A 16,859-nucleotide genomic window follows, 5' to 3' on the forward strand; every position below is an offset into this window, starting at 1 on the left:
CAGGAAGGAAACTGAAGTAGATGCTGCTCATTAGTGATTTTATGCCTGTGATGACCTACAGGTAGGGATGTCATGATTATAGATTCTTTGTACGATTATTGTCAGAGAAATAATCACGGTATTACGATTATCACGATTATTACGCATTAGCCTAATTAATTTCACAACATATGGATGTGTAAAATCAAACACAGTCAAAATATAATTACATTACAAATCTTTACACTAAATATTTTAAGTATCTACTATTCATATGTAACCAATTATTAATCCTCCAGGGGAAGTGTTTTAAATATTCAGATCATTGTCATCTATACCAAATGTTTAAGTTTATTTTAAATGTTTGTTTTTTTTTTATCACAAATGAGACGCTAACATTTAAATTTCTACCATGTTACGTTACGTTAATTGACCAGTATTTCTTACATTTACCTTAACTTTTGTGCACATCTGCCTCTGTGTTTCCAAAATCATCTTTTTTGGAAAGTGACGGTATTTAAGAATCTTTACGATTGATTAATTAATTGTGGCGTTTAATACCGCGATTAATTGTGAAAACAAGTAATTGTGACATCCCTACTTACAGGACTTTAAATGCAACGTATATATAACATCTTGAACAACACATCTGAAGCTTAATGTGAAATTACACTTTGTGATTGATCCACTGTGTCTCTCACCGCGTTATCCAGGGGGTCCTGGCTGTCCTCTCCACCCATGTTGAGGGCTGACGTTGAGGTAGTGTCGTCGCTCTCTGCCCCCTCCTGGACAGCCACTTCCTGGTTTCTCCTCTTCCCCTTCTTCTTCTTCTCTACTGGCGCCGCTCCAGGGTCTCTGCGAGCGACGGAGACAGAAACGAAGACGGAGAAAGAGACACAGCGGGAACTCTGATGAGTAATTATCAGCTCCAGTCTCATCATGCAGCAGTGTTTTCTCTCACCGAGTCGGAAGTTTGACTGATCCCAGAGGATATGAGGAAAACTGGTTACTGTAGTTTTATCTGGCATCTAAAATCTGATATTATCTGCTATCTATGTTATTGTGATATATACTGCTTAAAGGGATAGTAGCATTTTTTTAAAGTGGGGTTGTATGATCTACAAATAGCCCCTAAGTACTTTAATTGCAGTAGAAGACTCTCTGCACTCCTCCCGTTAGCAACGCCAGCCCATAATAGCCCTGCCCAGAGATTTACAACATACAGTGTTGTGAACAGACCCAAAGAAACGGCCTATTTTCACGGCCTAAAAGAGGTTTTACGTGAAAAAAAAAACACAGTTCCATTGTTCGCTATAATATAATTTTTTCCAGCCCTTCAAAGTTCAGGAAAAACACAGTTTTTATTTGGACCTAACCAACTCACGTATCCCTCCGCCCAGGGTTAGCGCCCGCCGATCAGCAGTTGGTTAGGTCCAAATAAAAACTGTGTTTTTCCTGCACTTTGAAGGGCTGGAAAAAATTATATTATAGCCAACAATGGAACTGTGTATTTTTTTTTCAGGTAAAACCTCTTTTAGGCCGTGAAAATAGGCCGTTTCTTTGGGTCTGTTCACAACACTGTATGTTGTAAATCTCTGGGCAGGGCTATTATGGGCTGGCGTTGCTAACGGGAGGAGTGCAGAGAGTCTTCTACTGCAATTAAAGTACTTAGGGGCTATTTGGAGATCATACAACCCCACTTTAAAAAAAATGCTACTATCCCTTTAAAAGTTTTAGAGTATCACTGGAGCAAATCCCACCTGACACAAGGTGTACCCACACACACACTGTAAACCTTGCTCATGCAGCACCATTCAAAAGACAGTTCAAAGGTGCTTTATAATTTAAGATAAAATTGATAAAAAACAACAGACACAAATGATACAACAGATAGATTTAGAAAGTTTAACAGTTTTGCAACGTGGTGATTGGGTGGTTGAGGGGAGAAGGGACAAATCTGTGAATTTCAGGCTAATAAATAAATGCCAAAAATCACACATGGCAGGAAATATTATGAGATTTGATGTCAGCTCAAGTCCTCACTTTCTACCAATTTCTCGTGCTATCATTATTTCCTGATAACCATGACAACGGACAACCACCGCTGAGACAAACCAGCTGGATATACGCAGGTTCGAGACTAAGGCTACCAGACCATATCCAGACCACAGTTCATTCGGGGGGGGGGGGGGGGGGGGTCACATGACTAATTTCCATATTTGCGGCATAATAATTTCCTTATATGAAAATATATAATAGATGGAATTGGAAATGAATGCATGTTTAGCTTCTATAATGTGTCAGGAGAGATTTAATCTGGTAAGGGGTTTTATTTGAGTGCTTGGAGGGAGAGAGGTGTAACATATGAACACGTAACCTCCAGGAAAAGGAGGGAAAAAGGAGCAGGATACTGAATGGGGGGAGGAAGAAGAGGAGAGGGAAGAGGAAGGGGAGGAGGAGGAGGAAGAAATAAAAAAAATTCCAGCCGCTTCAACTTGAACTTAGAATAAAAACAAGGCAGTCCCAGCTGATCCACACACCCCCCTCCCTCCGGTCTAGGATAACATCCACTAACCGCTCCGACTGTGAGCTAATTAAGTCAAATGTAGCTTCATATGATGGGGTGGGGGGTGGGGGGTGGGGCTGGGTTTGTGTACACGCAGCCTGAGGGCAAGATTAGTCTGAAGTATTTTAACATTTTACAGAAAGCGGAGGGAGGGGGACTTTATATATATTTATATCCTGTTAACAAATACACTTTTAATTATGCATGCGCAGAAAGACGGCCGACTAACTGGAACATGAAAAGAGAAGGATTTATTTTACACTACAGCTTGTGCATGATGCTTTAGTTTTCTGTGTCTGTGTGAACCAGCTGATCCAAACAGGAAGTAGATCAACAACCAACCATCAACAATCTTCTGAGTGTGTTTTTATACATGAGATTCACACATGAGAGACACTGTGACTCATTCACATCACTCAGTGTGTCGTGTCGTGTGCTCTCACCCTCTGAGCTTAATGAATGAGCTAAAGGTGCAAAGCTAATTTTATATACACGTGCCTATATTTAGTTTTATTATATTAACAATATTAAGTATTGATGTTCTAACATTAAAGGGACAATGAGGAGTTTGTATTTGGTTATAAAAAAGTCTCACCTTAATGTGGATGAATCTACGTTACCACTTGTTAACGAGCCATTTTGGATAAATATATCGTTTTGTCTCTATCGTTATTTTGTTATTACAATTAACGGTTGAAACGCTGGGCGAGCCGACCAGCGTTTCCTTACTTTCGGTTTCGCGGACCCAGCGGGTCATGGGAATAACGCTGCTGAATCGCCATTTATGGTCAGAACTAAACTACGGCGGTATCTGATCGTCTTTGAACCTCCGACTTTCATTCTTGATGAATGAAAACATTCTTGGCCAGATGTCCGTCTTGCGCCGGTCCAAGAATTTAACGGTGCGCGGAGGCTCATGGTGAATGTAGTGTGAAAACACTTCGCTTTCCAAAACTCCTCATTGTCCCTTTAATAGCATTTTTACCTCCTTTGTGAGACACTTTCTATTGTAATTATATAATCAAGTTCTTTTGCATTTAAACCACCTAAGACACCTAATATATATACATATATAACCTTCTGCTTTCCCAGACTTCCTTCTGTCATTTGTGAATTCAAGTTCCTTTACACTTAACCATCTGTGATGCCCAACTTCCCACTTCCTAATTCACACTCAAACCCCTTTGGATTTTAAATTGTATCTCCTGACTCCATACCTCGGGAGACCGGTGATGATGCCTTCAAAGACAAAGGTGTGAAAAGACAACCAGGGAAGGGGCCGGCCAAAGGACACAAACACACCCCAGAGGTGGACCTTCCCTCAGCTAGAAATGTTTAGCTTTTCCCCATGTTCGGGATCTTTCTTCATCTTGAACCGCTCGCATGTTGATTGACCTTTTCTTTGCAAAGGAAATAAAAGTTTGTCGGCCGGCGAGTCTCTATTTCATTCTTCACCAGCAACAGAGAATTTCCACGACACCCTTTAATCCTAATAATTTCTCTAAACTTTTGACTCAGTAAAGTCCCCAACCAAAACATGCAGTAGGTAGTACCTACTGCCCCACCTCTTAGACAGATTTGGTCACAGACTAGTCACAGAGACGACATCCATCTTTATTTTCAGTCTGTGGGCAAATGTCAACACATCAGACTGTAAACAGAAACACCTCCTAATAAAATCTGAGATCAACGACCAATCAAACTCAGTCATGTGACACTGGGCCGAGCAGCGGTGGAGGCGGAGGCGGAGTCAGGATGAGCAAAACAAGATTAATCTGCAGTCCCAGCTAACGCTCTCCCTCTCTGAGAAAAGACAAAGCAGCAGATTCAGATGAGAAGAGAGAATTAAAACTGCACCACCGGAGGATTTTCTAATCTTCTTCTGAACCAATCACAACCTGATACCAGGGCGCGACCTGGCCCAGTCCGCCAAACTCCTCCCTCTTCGTCCTTTCAGTGCATCTCTTTCCCCGGTCTTATCAGCTCTGTTCTCTCTCATATCATTACTCCCCCCCCCCCCCCCCCCCCCCCGGCTGCATCTCGTTCATAGCGATCGTCATCGATTCTCTCAATGAACTGTATCCCTGTTCATTCCCACCAGACATCTTTCCACTCGTTTCCACTCGTCTGTAACTTCTCTCTCTCAGTCCCTCGTCAATCTGCTCCACGTCGGTGACTCATCTCCTCTCTTCCGCCGTTTATTCACACTTTCTTTTGAACATTTTTCCCTTTTCTCATCTTCCCACTCATTAAACTCCACTGATCTCTCCGTCTGTCTTCCACATCACACCATCACAGCCCTGACTCGTGTCGCCTCTTGACGGAGTAAGTTAACCCAGGAACACATCTGAGAGGGGAACTTGTCTCTTTGTGTATTCAGACCCTCACACGACGCTCTGGTCTCCTGTCGTGACCCTTTTGCTCTACAGACTCTGAGCTCTGAGCTCAGGTGAAACTCAGCAGATCAGGAAGTCGTTTTGTACCAGAGACACCTGCTGATAATAAAGGCTTTGTGGTGTATCTCTGCTTTCAGAAGGAGGCTTCACACTGGTTCAGACATTCTAGTTCACTGTCATTTACATTGACACTTTTACTATCAGCTGATCAACAATCTCTCTGCTCGCTAAGATCTGCTGTTCGACCGTTAATGGTTGAAACTGGAAGGTTTTGTGAAGAAGAAAGAATAAAAGCAGATGTTAATCTATTAGGATGATGCACAAGGATGAAGGCTATTTATATATGAAACAGACAAACTCATTACCAATGAAAGACAGGAGATGAGAAAACAAGTTCTTTACTAAGATAACCTATACCCTGTAGCCTACAATTCATGTGACAAAAGTTTTATTTTATTTTCTTCTTGTAAGATGATGGGTGAGACATTCATTTGTAGCTTAATTTATTGGTCACATCAGTTTTTGTTGGTATTTGTAAAGCTTGAAGATGGCACATGTAGGCTACTGTGTAATTTCATGTAGGAGGAGCCTGACCAAAAAATAAAAAAAATAAAAATTCAACGTCCACAAATGTTTGCTTTTGGAAACAAGATTTTGGCAGAAAAACAAAAAACTGTTATTTACAATAAATGCTAAAGGTCAAAGATAGATTTCATTCCATGTTTTTATCTGATTCAGAGAGAAATAAGTTTAGTTTAGTTTAGTGAACATAACTAAGATGCTCTGCTAAGTGAAAAAAAAAAAAAAAAAAAACTAATTTCAACTTTGTTATAATGTATATAACCAGGTGAAACCCAGTGTGATGAGCCTGTGGAGCCTGTTACAGTCTGTTTTATAGTTAATAAATCATTTACAACATCTCCACACTGCGCTCTGTGTGGTCACATAGTGGGAATTCCTGCACTGTTCAAACATAAACACACACACACACACACACACACACCCGTCTTATCCCCATGGCAACGTTGTCATAGTGAAGTTGACAACCACTAAACATTCCATGTTTTGGTTCAAAGGATCAAACCTGACACAGGGGGACACGACCGGATCAGGACTACTACGAGGTAAAACACTTCATCTAACAGTTTACTAACTATTATTGTGTTTTGTAGTTGATCTGTGGTTTAGTGACCAGCTGCTCTGAGTGTTGTTAGGACAGTCTGTACGAACTGACAGCAGCTTCTTTATAATGTTACTGCTTCATTCGCACCATTTCAAATTAAAGTTTATTTATTGAAACTGAATTTTAACAATTGATTAAATAGAGTTTGAGTGAACCAGATGATTTAATCTGGTTTAAAAGTTAAAGCTTTGGTGCAATCAAGACTAAATAACCTGTTTTCAAACTGATAACGTTACCATCAAACTGTCCAGTGGCATTAAACTTGACCTGCTCTGCACAGGTATTGAAAAACATCAAAAATTAAAATCCAGTTTAGATGTTTTTATTACGATCACTTATTACACTTATCATGTGGGACACCTGTTGGCGTTGGCACCTGTTTCTATCTGATTTTAGGCTGCTCCAATAGAAGGTTTTATACAGCATAAGTTAATAATATGATGTCCTGTGTTCAACGTGTCTCTGTGGGTTTTAAATACGAGCTGCAGCCTGATCTGTGGAGTCGACTGTGAAGGTGTCAAAGTGAGGAGGAGGTCGTGGTGCAGAAGGTTTAAATGATTTGTTTTGGTCTTCCTCTTCCTCTTCCTCTCCAGGTGATGGCTGAACCCTGGGTTGGGAGCTGGAGGCCCCACAAGCCAAGAGGCCCCCCAGCTGCTCTGTATGGCAGCCCAGGCCCTAAGTACGCTCTGCCTGGACTCACAGGTGACCACAGAATCACCGTTCAGCCTTTATATTCCACCATTTAATGTCTCCTGTTTTGTGGTAGTTGTGTCTGTCCCCGCATCGCCACGGCAGCAATGAATGGGAGTGGATGTAAGTTCTGCTGTTTAGGCTGTTTCCATCCCTCAAAGCCACAGACAGCGTCAGATGGAGACTCAAACATGCAGCCAGAAGTTTATTTACTTCAACAAGCCGACATGTTTGTAAAACTAGATCTAATTCAAAGTCTCCCGGAGTCTCGCGAGACCCAGTTGCCGTGCTCGGTGTGTTCAGGAGCAGTGGGAAAAGCTACCGTTTGTGTCATAAACACAGGAATATCAACTCTTTACTTGCTTCAAGTTAAAAAAACTTCTCGGTGCATGTTTGAGTCGCCACCTGACGCTGTCTGTGGAAAAAAATGTACACTTGAAGCAAGTAAAGAGTTGATATTCCTGTGTTTATGACACAAGCGGTAGCTCCTACTGCGCCTGAACACACCAGCACTGCAACTTCGGGCTCGCGCGAGACTCCGGGAGACTTTGAATTAGATCTAGTTTTACAAACATGTCGGCTTGCTTGAAGTAAATAAACTTCTGGGTGCATGTTTAAGTCAGAACTTACATCCACTCCCATTCATTGCTGCCGTGGCGATGCGCGGACAGACACAACTACCGCAAAACAGGAGCGATTAAACTGAAAATCTTCAGATTCCTTCTGTTAGACCTAAAATGATAGGAAAATACACCCCCGAGTTGAATTCGCCTGGAATTGTCCTTTAACAGCTGATCAGTAACTGATCTTGTCTCCCTGTGATACAGGTCTCACTAAGCATGACATGACCAAGGACAAAGCTCCGGCCTTCAGCTTAGGGACTCTTCATGCCCAGAACTGTCCTGCTTTCTCGCCTGGACCAAAGTACCTCATTCCCTCCAACATCACCAGAAGGGGCCGAGACGGCACGCCGGCGTTTTCCCTACACAGCCGCCCCAAGGAGCAGGGTCGGCTCCAAGTCCCAGGACCAGGTCGGTCAACTCCTCGCTCTGGTTTTGTTCTGATTAAACAGTGAATTAATCCGAGTGTAAAGCAACGTCTTCACGTGTCTTTGTCTCAGGTCAGTACACCCCAGAGCGTTCCACAAAGTCCATCTTCCGCTCGGCTCCTGCTTTCTCTCTGTCGTGGAGGAGCAAAGATGCGAGCTTGGACCACACACCAGGTAACGCGCTCTACGTTCTGTCGACTTCGATTCATCCCACGGTTCAGGGGCACAAACTAAATAAACTTCCCCTCTGGCTCTTTCTGCAGGTCCGGCGTCGTACAACCTGCCCCCCATGCTGGGGCCCAAGACCGTGGTGACGGCCGCGGCCCCCTCCTGCTCCCTGTACGGCCGCATCAACAGAGGAAGCTTCCACGAGGATCTGAAGAAGGTACGTACAAGTGACCGGCCGTGCTGTGTTTCTATAATGAGGTCTGAAGACACCAGAGTCAGTGACAGGCATCAGTGTTAGTGTAGTTTTGGAACAATGACTTAAAGGGATAGTAGCATTTTTTTAAAGTGGGGTTGTATGATCTCCAAATAGCCCCTAAGTACTTTAATTGCAGTAGAAGACTCTCTGCACTCCTCCCGTTAGCAACGCCAGCCCATAATAGCCCTGCCCAGAGATTTACAACATACAGTGCTGTGAATGGACCCAAAGAAACGGCCTATTTTCGTGGCCTAAAAGAGGTTTTACCTGGAAAAATATACACAGTTCCATTGTTCACTATAATATAATTTTTTCCAGCCCTTCAAAGTGCAGGAAAAACACAGTTTTTATTTGGACCTAACCAACTCACGTATCCCTCCGCCCAGGGTTAGCGCCACCGATCAGCAGTTGGTTAGGTCCAAATAAAAACTGTGTTTTTCCTGCACTTTGAAGGGCTGGAAAAAATTATATTATAGTGAACAATGGAACTGTGTATTTTTTTTCAGGTAAAACCTCTTTTAGGCCGTGAAAATAGGCCGTTTCTTTGGGTCTGTTCACAACACTGTATGTTGTAAATCTCTGGGCAGGGCTATTATGGGCTGGCGTTGCTAACGGGAGGAGTGCAGAGAGTCTTCTACTGCAATTAAAGTACTTAGGGGCTATTTGGAGATCATACAACCACACTTTAAAAAAAATGCTACTATCCCTTTAAACTCCAGGCTTCTCCTCGAGTTTTGTTTGTGCATCGTATTCAGTGAGAGAAGAAACAGAAACTTGCTGATGTGTTAACTATGCCAGCATGACAATGCTAAATGTGATCTATCAGTGAGCAACAAGCTTCAACAGCTGTACCGAGATGCTTTCAAGTATCAGACATCATTGTAAACTATTTGCAGTGCATGTAAAGAACCAGTGATGTGATGTCTGTCCCTATGTGTCATCACAGTTAGAGAAATCTGCAGGATCATTCTAAAGCAGGAGAGACTTGTTTTTTGTTTTGTTTTTTCTTGTTTTTTGCAGCAAATAAACTGGTGCTGTAACTTAAAACAAAGATGCTGCTGCTCTGCACAATACTCATGCTGTTGTTTTCAATCAATGCAAGTTTACAACTAAAACCTTTTTTTAAATATATAATATATACGTTTTATTTCGAACTTTACCTGTGGACATTTAACATGTCTTCATTTAAAGTACATGAACTACAGACAGTGTACAGATCTATTTAAGAGTGCTCAATAAATAAATAAATAAATCATTAAGTGAATAAACTTAAAGGGACAACGAGGAGTTTTGTTAAAGTGAAGTGTTTCCACACTACATTTATGAGCCTCCGCACCGTGAAATTCTTTGACCGGCGCAAGACAGACTCATGTTTTCATTCATCAAGAATTAAAGTCAGAGGTTGGAAGACGATCACATACCGTCGTAGTTCCCACCATAAACGGAGATTCATACGGCGGCGTTATTCTCATGACTCGCCACGAAGGAAACGCTGGTCGGCTCGACCAGCATTTCCACCACCACTAATAATAACAAAATAACGATAGAGACAAAACCATAGATTTATCTAAAATGGACCATTAACAAGTGGTAACGTAGATTCATCCACATTAACGTGAGACTTTTTTATAACCAAATAGAAACTCCTTGTTGTCCCTTTAAATTCTATAATTTTATCAGTAAAAAAAAAAGAAAAAGTAAATGTTGGACAATGAAAAACCAGGGTTCACTGGGGTCACATCAGGGTTTACTAAACAACACATCTGCCTGTGTCCTTGTGTGTGTCCTCCAGACTCCGGGCCCGGCTGCCTACAGCGTGGTCGACCCCAGCGCCTACAGGCAGAAACCTCCACGGTTCAGCATGGCGGGTCGTAACTTCACACCCGACGCGTACACCAAGACCCCGGGACCTGGAGCTCACTACTCTGAGAACGTAAGAAACCTCACTGAGCTTCAGTCCACCTCAGAAATCCAGCAGTGTGTGTGTGTTGTTGGTGTACTGAGACTTTTCTCCTCCCAGGTGACGACCACTCGAGCCAAAGCTCCGAGCTTCTCCTTCGGCCTGCGACACTCGCAGTACATCTGTCCTCTCATCGTGAACGTGGTGGAGTGATGTCACTCAGCAGCATCAAATAAAACAGCTCACAGCTCCTGACATCTAGTTCTTTCTGCCTCAGTCACAGGGCTGCTTTGTACTTTATGACCAACAGCAGTATTTACACTGAATTAAAAAACATTTGTATTTTAAAAAGTATTTTCAAACAAATTTCATCTCTCAGGTCATAACTATTTAGATCAGTTAATTCACATATGTGACCCGTTCTATCAAAATGAGTTGGATGTCGCAACGTTCTATTTTTAGATAATCAGCTGATAACATGGAAAACCCATAGAAAATCAAAACAATTTTTTTACCCTAATTTCAAAGCAATGACGTTCAAAAACAATCTCCCAAAGTTTCACAGTCCAGATAATTGAGAAAAGGCAGGTAGGTAAATGATGATTAAAGTTGACCTGCAACTTAAACCCTCTGAAAATGAGTGTTGCTTCGGTGCAAAACATGAAATATCTCCTGAACCGTTCACGAGCTGTAAACTGCATCTGAATCGCGGGATTCTCCGCTTTCCGACGGTCATTGAATGTTGCATCTATGACGAGAAGGGACGGGTACAGAAACAGATGCTAAACCGAGTAGCATCGATGCTAACAGAGCGTAGCTTCGACGCTAACAGAGCGTAGCTTCGACGCTAACAGAGCGTAGCATCGATGCTAACAGAGCGTAGCATCGACGCTAACAGAGCGTAGCATCGACGCTAACAGAGCGTAGCACCGACGCTAACAGAGCGTAGCATCGATGCTAAACCGAACGTAGCATCGATGCTAAACCGAACGTACACGCTTGCACATGTTTTACAAAATGTCAACAAAACATGACAACTTCTGAACCGTTTATGATAGAAACGAGCTGTAAACAGCATCTGAACTGTGAGATTCTCTGCTTTCCGAGGGTCATTGAATGGTGTCTCTATGACAACAAGGGACCGTATAGGGAGCGTGTAATCACGTGGTACAGGAACAGATGCCAGAGTCACTGGCAAAAATTTTAACTGCAATTTTCTCAGGTTTTAGAACAGAATGAGAGAGTGAAAGATCATAATTCAAATGGCCACATCTCGAAAACCATCAAATGTATGACTTTGACTAGGGTATCATTTTAAAGCTTATTTTCTAATTTTTCCATTGATACCAAAATCTCAACTTTGAAATTTGGGTCACTGTGACTCATTTTGATGGATCGGGTCACATATCAATCAGGTGAGTGTGATCTGTCTGGTACATCCAGGTTACATAAGATTACAAAGACTGTGATTGACGCACAACACAAATGTGTGGTCCGTGAACACGCCTACACATGAATCGTGAGCAGAGGAAGGGGGTTTAACTGTGGAAGATGTGTTTTCGCAACTGAACTAGATTCAGAAAAAGAACTCGTGTCAGTTTCTTTCACTGGGTTTTCAGCCTTCAGAAAACCTCTGGAGTCTTTTTTTACTCCTCTGTCACATGCAGATTCATTGATTCAGTTGTTTCCAGTGCATTTTCACAATCGCACCGTCATAGCAGCAGCTCCCACACTGTTTTATTGTGTTGTCCTGGATTTAAATAAAACTCCTCCCCATCTATTCTGATTCCTCAGTAAAAAAAAATTCATCTCCAGGTGAGATATTTGTTACCAAGCCAACGACAGAGTAACCGCAGCATTTGTCCTACAGCCGCCTCTCTGGCTCAGCTCCATCGGTGCAAACCTCTACTTCTCCAGCTCCCGTCCACTAAATCCTCTCTCTCTTGTTTATGGTAAATCTGAATATTCCTTTGTTTTAATCACTTGAGATGTTCCTACACCCTACGTACTTTCCCAGACTTCCTTCTGCAATTGTAAATTCAAGTTCCTTTACACTGAACCATCTGTGATGCCCAACTTCCCACTTCCTAATTCACACTCAAACCCCTTTGTATTTTAAATTGTATCTCTTAACTCCATTATACCTGGGGAGACCGGTGATGATACCTTCAAAGGTGAAGGTGTGAAAACACAACCAGGGAAGGGGCCGGCCAAAGGACACAAGAAGTGGACCTTCCCTCAGCTAGAAATGTCTTGGTCTTTTCTTTACCATCACCCACTCGGGTTTGAACTGACCTTTCTTTGCAAGGAAATAAAATCATGTCGGCCGGCGAAGTCTCTATTTCATTATTCACCAACAGCAAACGGCAGAGAATTTCTACGACACTCTCTGTTGGCGGATTCATGTCTTCCTGCGGGTCTTACTGTACCTGGGTTTGCGGCCCCTCTGCTTTGGCGCTGAGGGGGCTGGGGTCTTGCTGTTGGACTGGCCGTGGTTCTTGGTCTGGACCTGCCCCTGGACCTTGTGGTGTCCCGGTGCAGGAGGAGGTGCTGCAGGAGGACAGGGAGAGGACGGAGGTGACACACTGAACACAACTTCTCCACATGAATCTGATCTGGACTGACAGAAACCACAGACCACCGTTCTGAGGGTCCGAAATGCTGAAAGTAGAAGAAGAAGAGTTATTTATATTTGTCCTATAAAACAGTGGTTCTCAACTGGTGGGTCGGGACCCAAAAGTGGGTCTAGACCCGTTCTGGATGGGTCGTGGACAGCTGGTCAAAAAAGTAAATAATATTTAATGCACATCTGATGTTGGACATGTCTTTTATTTTGAAAAATGACTTATTTTGAAAGGCACGAGACACGTGAACACATGCAGTTGTAATGCTCCTCCTCACTTTCTGATTATTTGCTCCATTTGCTCTGAATGCAAAGATCTCAGTTTCTTATTAATGTGGCCTGATGCAGTGAATCTGGTTTTGTTTTGTGGGTCTTTATTTTGTGCAGTTTGATATTTATTCACTTTAGTGAACATGCTCTGAATGCAGAGATGCATTAGAAGTCAAATATATCGTTTTGTTGGTCTTTATTTTGTGCAGTTTGATATTTTTGTATTCACTTCCGTACATGCAGTTGTCATGGTAACTCCTCAGTTTCATTCATGTGCTCTGAAATGCACTTTGCTCAATAAAGAGCAAAATGAGTTTTTAAAAAGAAATTCTTGGTTTGAATTCTATAGAAGTGGGTCGCGACTTAATGACCATGGGAAGATGTGGAGCCCAGAGTGAGACTAGTGGAGAACCCCTGCTATTAAAGGACAGTTATGTCATATTGTTGCTGCTGCAGAGAACTGGGCTAAACTGCAAAAAACTACAAACATCATCATATTAGACAAATTAATTCCCATTTGGGGATTTATTAAGTAATTTGCATCATTAAATGTGTAGTATTTGTTATACTATATCCCAGCCATATCAATATTTTTAATGATTATATTATATGCAATCATACCACTGTATCTCAAACAACTGGCATCAAAACCCAAAAGAGCTGTGTGTTGGAAACAACGACTTTGTTGCTTTTAAGGTGGATTTGTGAGATGTCTATTGGCTGACTGGACTGTGTCTCTGCTGTGGTGATAAACCTATGAGGCAAGGTGTCAGCGAGTCTTCAAACCTCATCTGTTTCCTGTTTGTATTGATGGAAACATCCTCAGACCTTTTCACATTTGTCACCACTTAATTCTAATTTATACATGAATGCACATTATTCATGTATTTTACAAATATATTTTACATGATTTTTAAGACATTTGGCAGCTTCAGACTTTCATTGATGCAATTTCTGATTCTCGCAAGAAATCTCTTTTCCAGCTCCCAATGAATGCTAATGCACCCACCCACACACACACACACGTACACACATACACACATACACACAGCCTTAATTAAACAATCACATCGTAATAAGATTCATTTATAGTGACATGTCTGATCATGATTTAAGAACAAAACAGCCATCTTCCAATTAAAAAACACAGAGATGTTCCAGCTGCAGCTTTTGTTGTGAGAACCGTTTGACTTCACACAAATGCACAACACACACACACACACACACACACACACACCTGTTAAAAATAGACACAGCAGGAATTCACAACTCGTGGACATTCAAATAGCACATATTTAATTTAGTATATATAATTAGTTAGTATATAAAAGTAAATGTAGTACTGTATATAAAAGCTTTATTTGTCACCTGATAAAATAAACAGTATAGTAGGGTAGAAAAAGAAAAGTTACAGAAAAATATTTGATTTCACATGGCAGGACACATTGTGATATTTGATATTATTAAATATCAGCTCAAACATAATCTGACTCTATTTTTAGTATAACCTAGTTCCATGTTCATTCCATATATACATAACAAATCAATAACTTCAACAAAGCCTTACTCAGTGGAGAAAAGAGGATATCTGTTGGATTGCCTTTGATCGATGGCAGAAAGAATAAATCCATTCTGACCATTGTTTGGCAATCAACAAATCAACTGATTGATCTAGGTGGTATTTCAACACAATCTAGATAAGATGGAAGAAGGTTTTATCACAACCACGGTGCACCTTCCACTCAACACACAAACTCTCACATCCACATGGGGGTGGGCGATACGGTGATACGGTGATATTAGATGGTGAAGGATGAGAGCGTGTAGACAATCTACCAAAGTGCAGAGATCGTAGCATCGTCTGGGGCTCATTCTAGAAACTGCAGGTCTATGCTGCAAAGCGCAAACAAAGGACATTTGCAAAGTTTGCTAAAAGAGAAAACAACAGTTACTTTATTTTAACCCCTTTTCAATCAGCTATTTAGTGTTTTGATACTTAAAATGCTGTTAAAATGACTGTGTTGAATAAAACAAACAGTAATGTCTTCATTGATATTTTACTTTCATGTTTATTGAAAGCTATACTACCTTTTATGTTGCAAGAGTGCACTTTATCAGAGTGTTGTTGTTGTTTACCTTTTACTTTGTTTACGTTGTTTGCACATGTTGAACAAAACTGCAACTATTTAGATTCAAATCTGTTCAGAAAGGTTCTTTGGCCTAAATTGTCTATTTTTCTTTTTTTTCGATTTAAGATCGTGATGAAATCGAAATCGTGACTTCATTTAAAAAAATCGTGATATGATATTTTTGCCATATCACCCCCCACCCCTACATCCACACACATCCCCCCCGCCCCCCCCACCCCCTCCCTGCTTACTGTACCTACAACCCCCCACCCCCCCCCCCCCCCCCCTCCCTGCTTACTGTACCTTGATTGGTGGGAACAGGAGGTAGGACTTTGATCTTGGGTTTCCTTCCCCTTTTTCCAGGCACCTTGACGGGCACCTGAGCTGGTCCGGGGGCGGCGGCGCCTTTCGTCCTCACCCCTCCCACATTCTTCAGGTCGGCCCCGCCGTCTTTCCTGCCCTCCTTCCCCTTGGTCCTGCGCTCCTTCCGCTCCTTGCCCTCCCGGGGCTCCTTGCCCTCCCGGGGCTCCTTGCTCTTCCTCAGCGTGACCGTCGCCGTCGCCGTCGCCTCCTTCTCATCCTTTCGTTTCTTTGGTTTGCTGCTCTCCCTCTCCTCCCTCTCCTCCCCTCCTCCTTTCTCCCTCTCTCTCTTGTCCTTTTTCTTTCGTTTCTTCTTCACCCGCCCTCCCCCTCCTCCTCCTCCTCCCCCTCCCCCTCCTCCATCGTCCTCCTCGCTCAGGGAGGAGGGGGGTCGCGTGGCTGCTTCCGAGTGCTTGGCGGAGTGATTGGACGTGGCCGTGCCGCCCACGGGGGTGAGCAGGCGGAGCTGGTCCTTGGGGCCCACGACCAGGTGACCCCGTGGGATTGTGGGAACTGTGGTTTGTGCGTTGCTGTTTTGGTCCGAGGCGGAGGACGAGGCGGCTGCAGCCGAGGCCGAAGGAGGCGCGTGCTTCAGGAGGCCACTGAACATCTGGAAGAGACAAAACATCTTATTAAAACTGTGGAATAATATGAGTAACTACTGAAATCAAAAACATTTAGAGTGTAATCATGTTTAAAAAGAGACATAAAGAAATGATTCTCCAGAGGTAGGCTACATTGAATAATTCACACAAGGTGTTTGCTTACTTACTATTTGGATTAAAATGTGTAATGTGTAAAATGTTTAATTAGAACATACAGTATAGTTAAAATGATAGGGGTAGGATTAGATAAGTTTATACTTCTTCCTGCTCCTTTTCGCTCATGTAAACTGCGTTGCTTATGAGATGTTACTTTTTTTTGGTGTATACATTTTTGCTGTTCACTTATTTCCTTATTATATTATTATTTTATCTTTTTTTTTTTTTTTTTTTTACAGTGTCATTTACATGATCGAAATAAAGATATCAATCAATCAATCAATCAATCAATCAATCAAACCTTCATCACTCTGATTCATGTCAACGTCTCCACTTCACCTGTCTGACATCTACTAAGGAGCAGACGTGTTTCACTTTTATTGTGAAAGAGAAGAGTGAACAGCATTAATCAACATGAAAACAGCTTCTCTGCTAATGAGTGAGATGAGTCGATCACCTGACTGTCAGCATCCTAACTGGATTCATATTAGACTGTCATTTACTGAGTTATTATTGCAGCCGCTCCACCT

General features: G+C 42.2%; 2 protein-coding genes across 2 annotated transcripts in view; one reads left to right on the plus strand and one right to left on the minus strand.

Moving 5' to 3' along the window:
• The window catches only part of chd6 (chromodomain helicase DNA binding protein 6), a 147,616-nt gene that overhangs the window by 72,152 nt on the left and 58,605 nt on the right, over positions 1-16,859 (minus strand). Inside the window, 3 exon segments of the mRNA XM_085777899.1 lie at positions 681-834; positions 12,616-12,736; positions 15,512-16,178. Coding sequence (XP_085634025.1) covers positions 681-834; positions 12,616-12,736; positions 15,512-16,178 — 942 coding nt within the window.
• On the plus strand, positions 6,681-10,487 carry cimap1b (ciliary microtubule associated protein 1B). The gene is made up of 6 exons (XM_085778047.1): positions 6,681-6,826; positions 7,642-7,845; positions 7,935-8,036; positions 8,126-8,247; positions 10,079-10,219; positions 10,307-10,487. The coding sequence occupies exons 1-6, from the start codon at positions 6,721-6,723 to the stop codon at positions 10,397-10,399; spliced, it is 768 nt and encodes a 255-aa protein (XP_085634173.1). The 5' UTR covers positions 6,681-6,720; the 3' UTR covers positions 10,400-10,487.

Source organism: Trachurus japonicus, chromosome 5 (assembly GCF_045865225.1).
Source record: "Trachurus japonicus isolate A0001 chromosome 5, Traja_1.0".
In the NCBI taxonomy this organism is placed as follows: domain Eukaryota; kingdom Metazoa; phylum Chordata; class Actinopteri; order Carangiformes; family Carangidae; genus Trachurus; species Trachurus japonicus.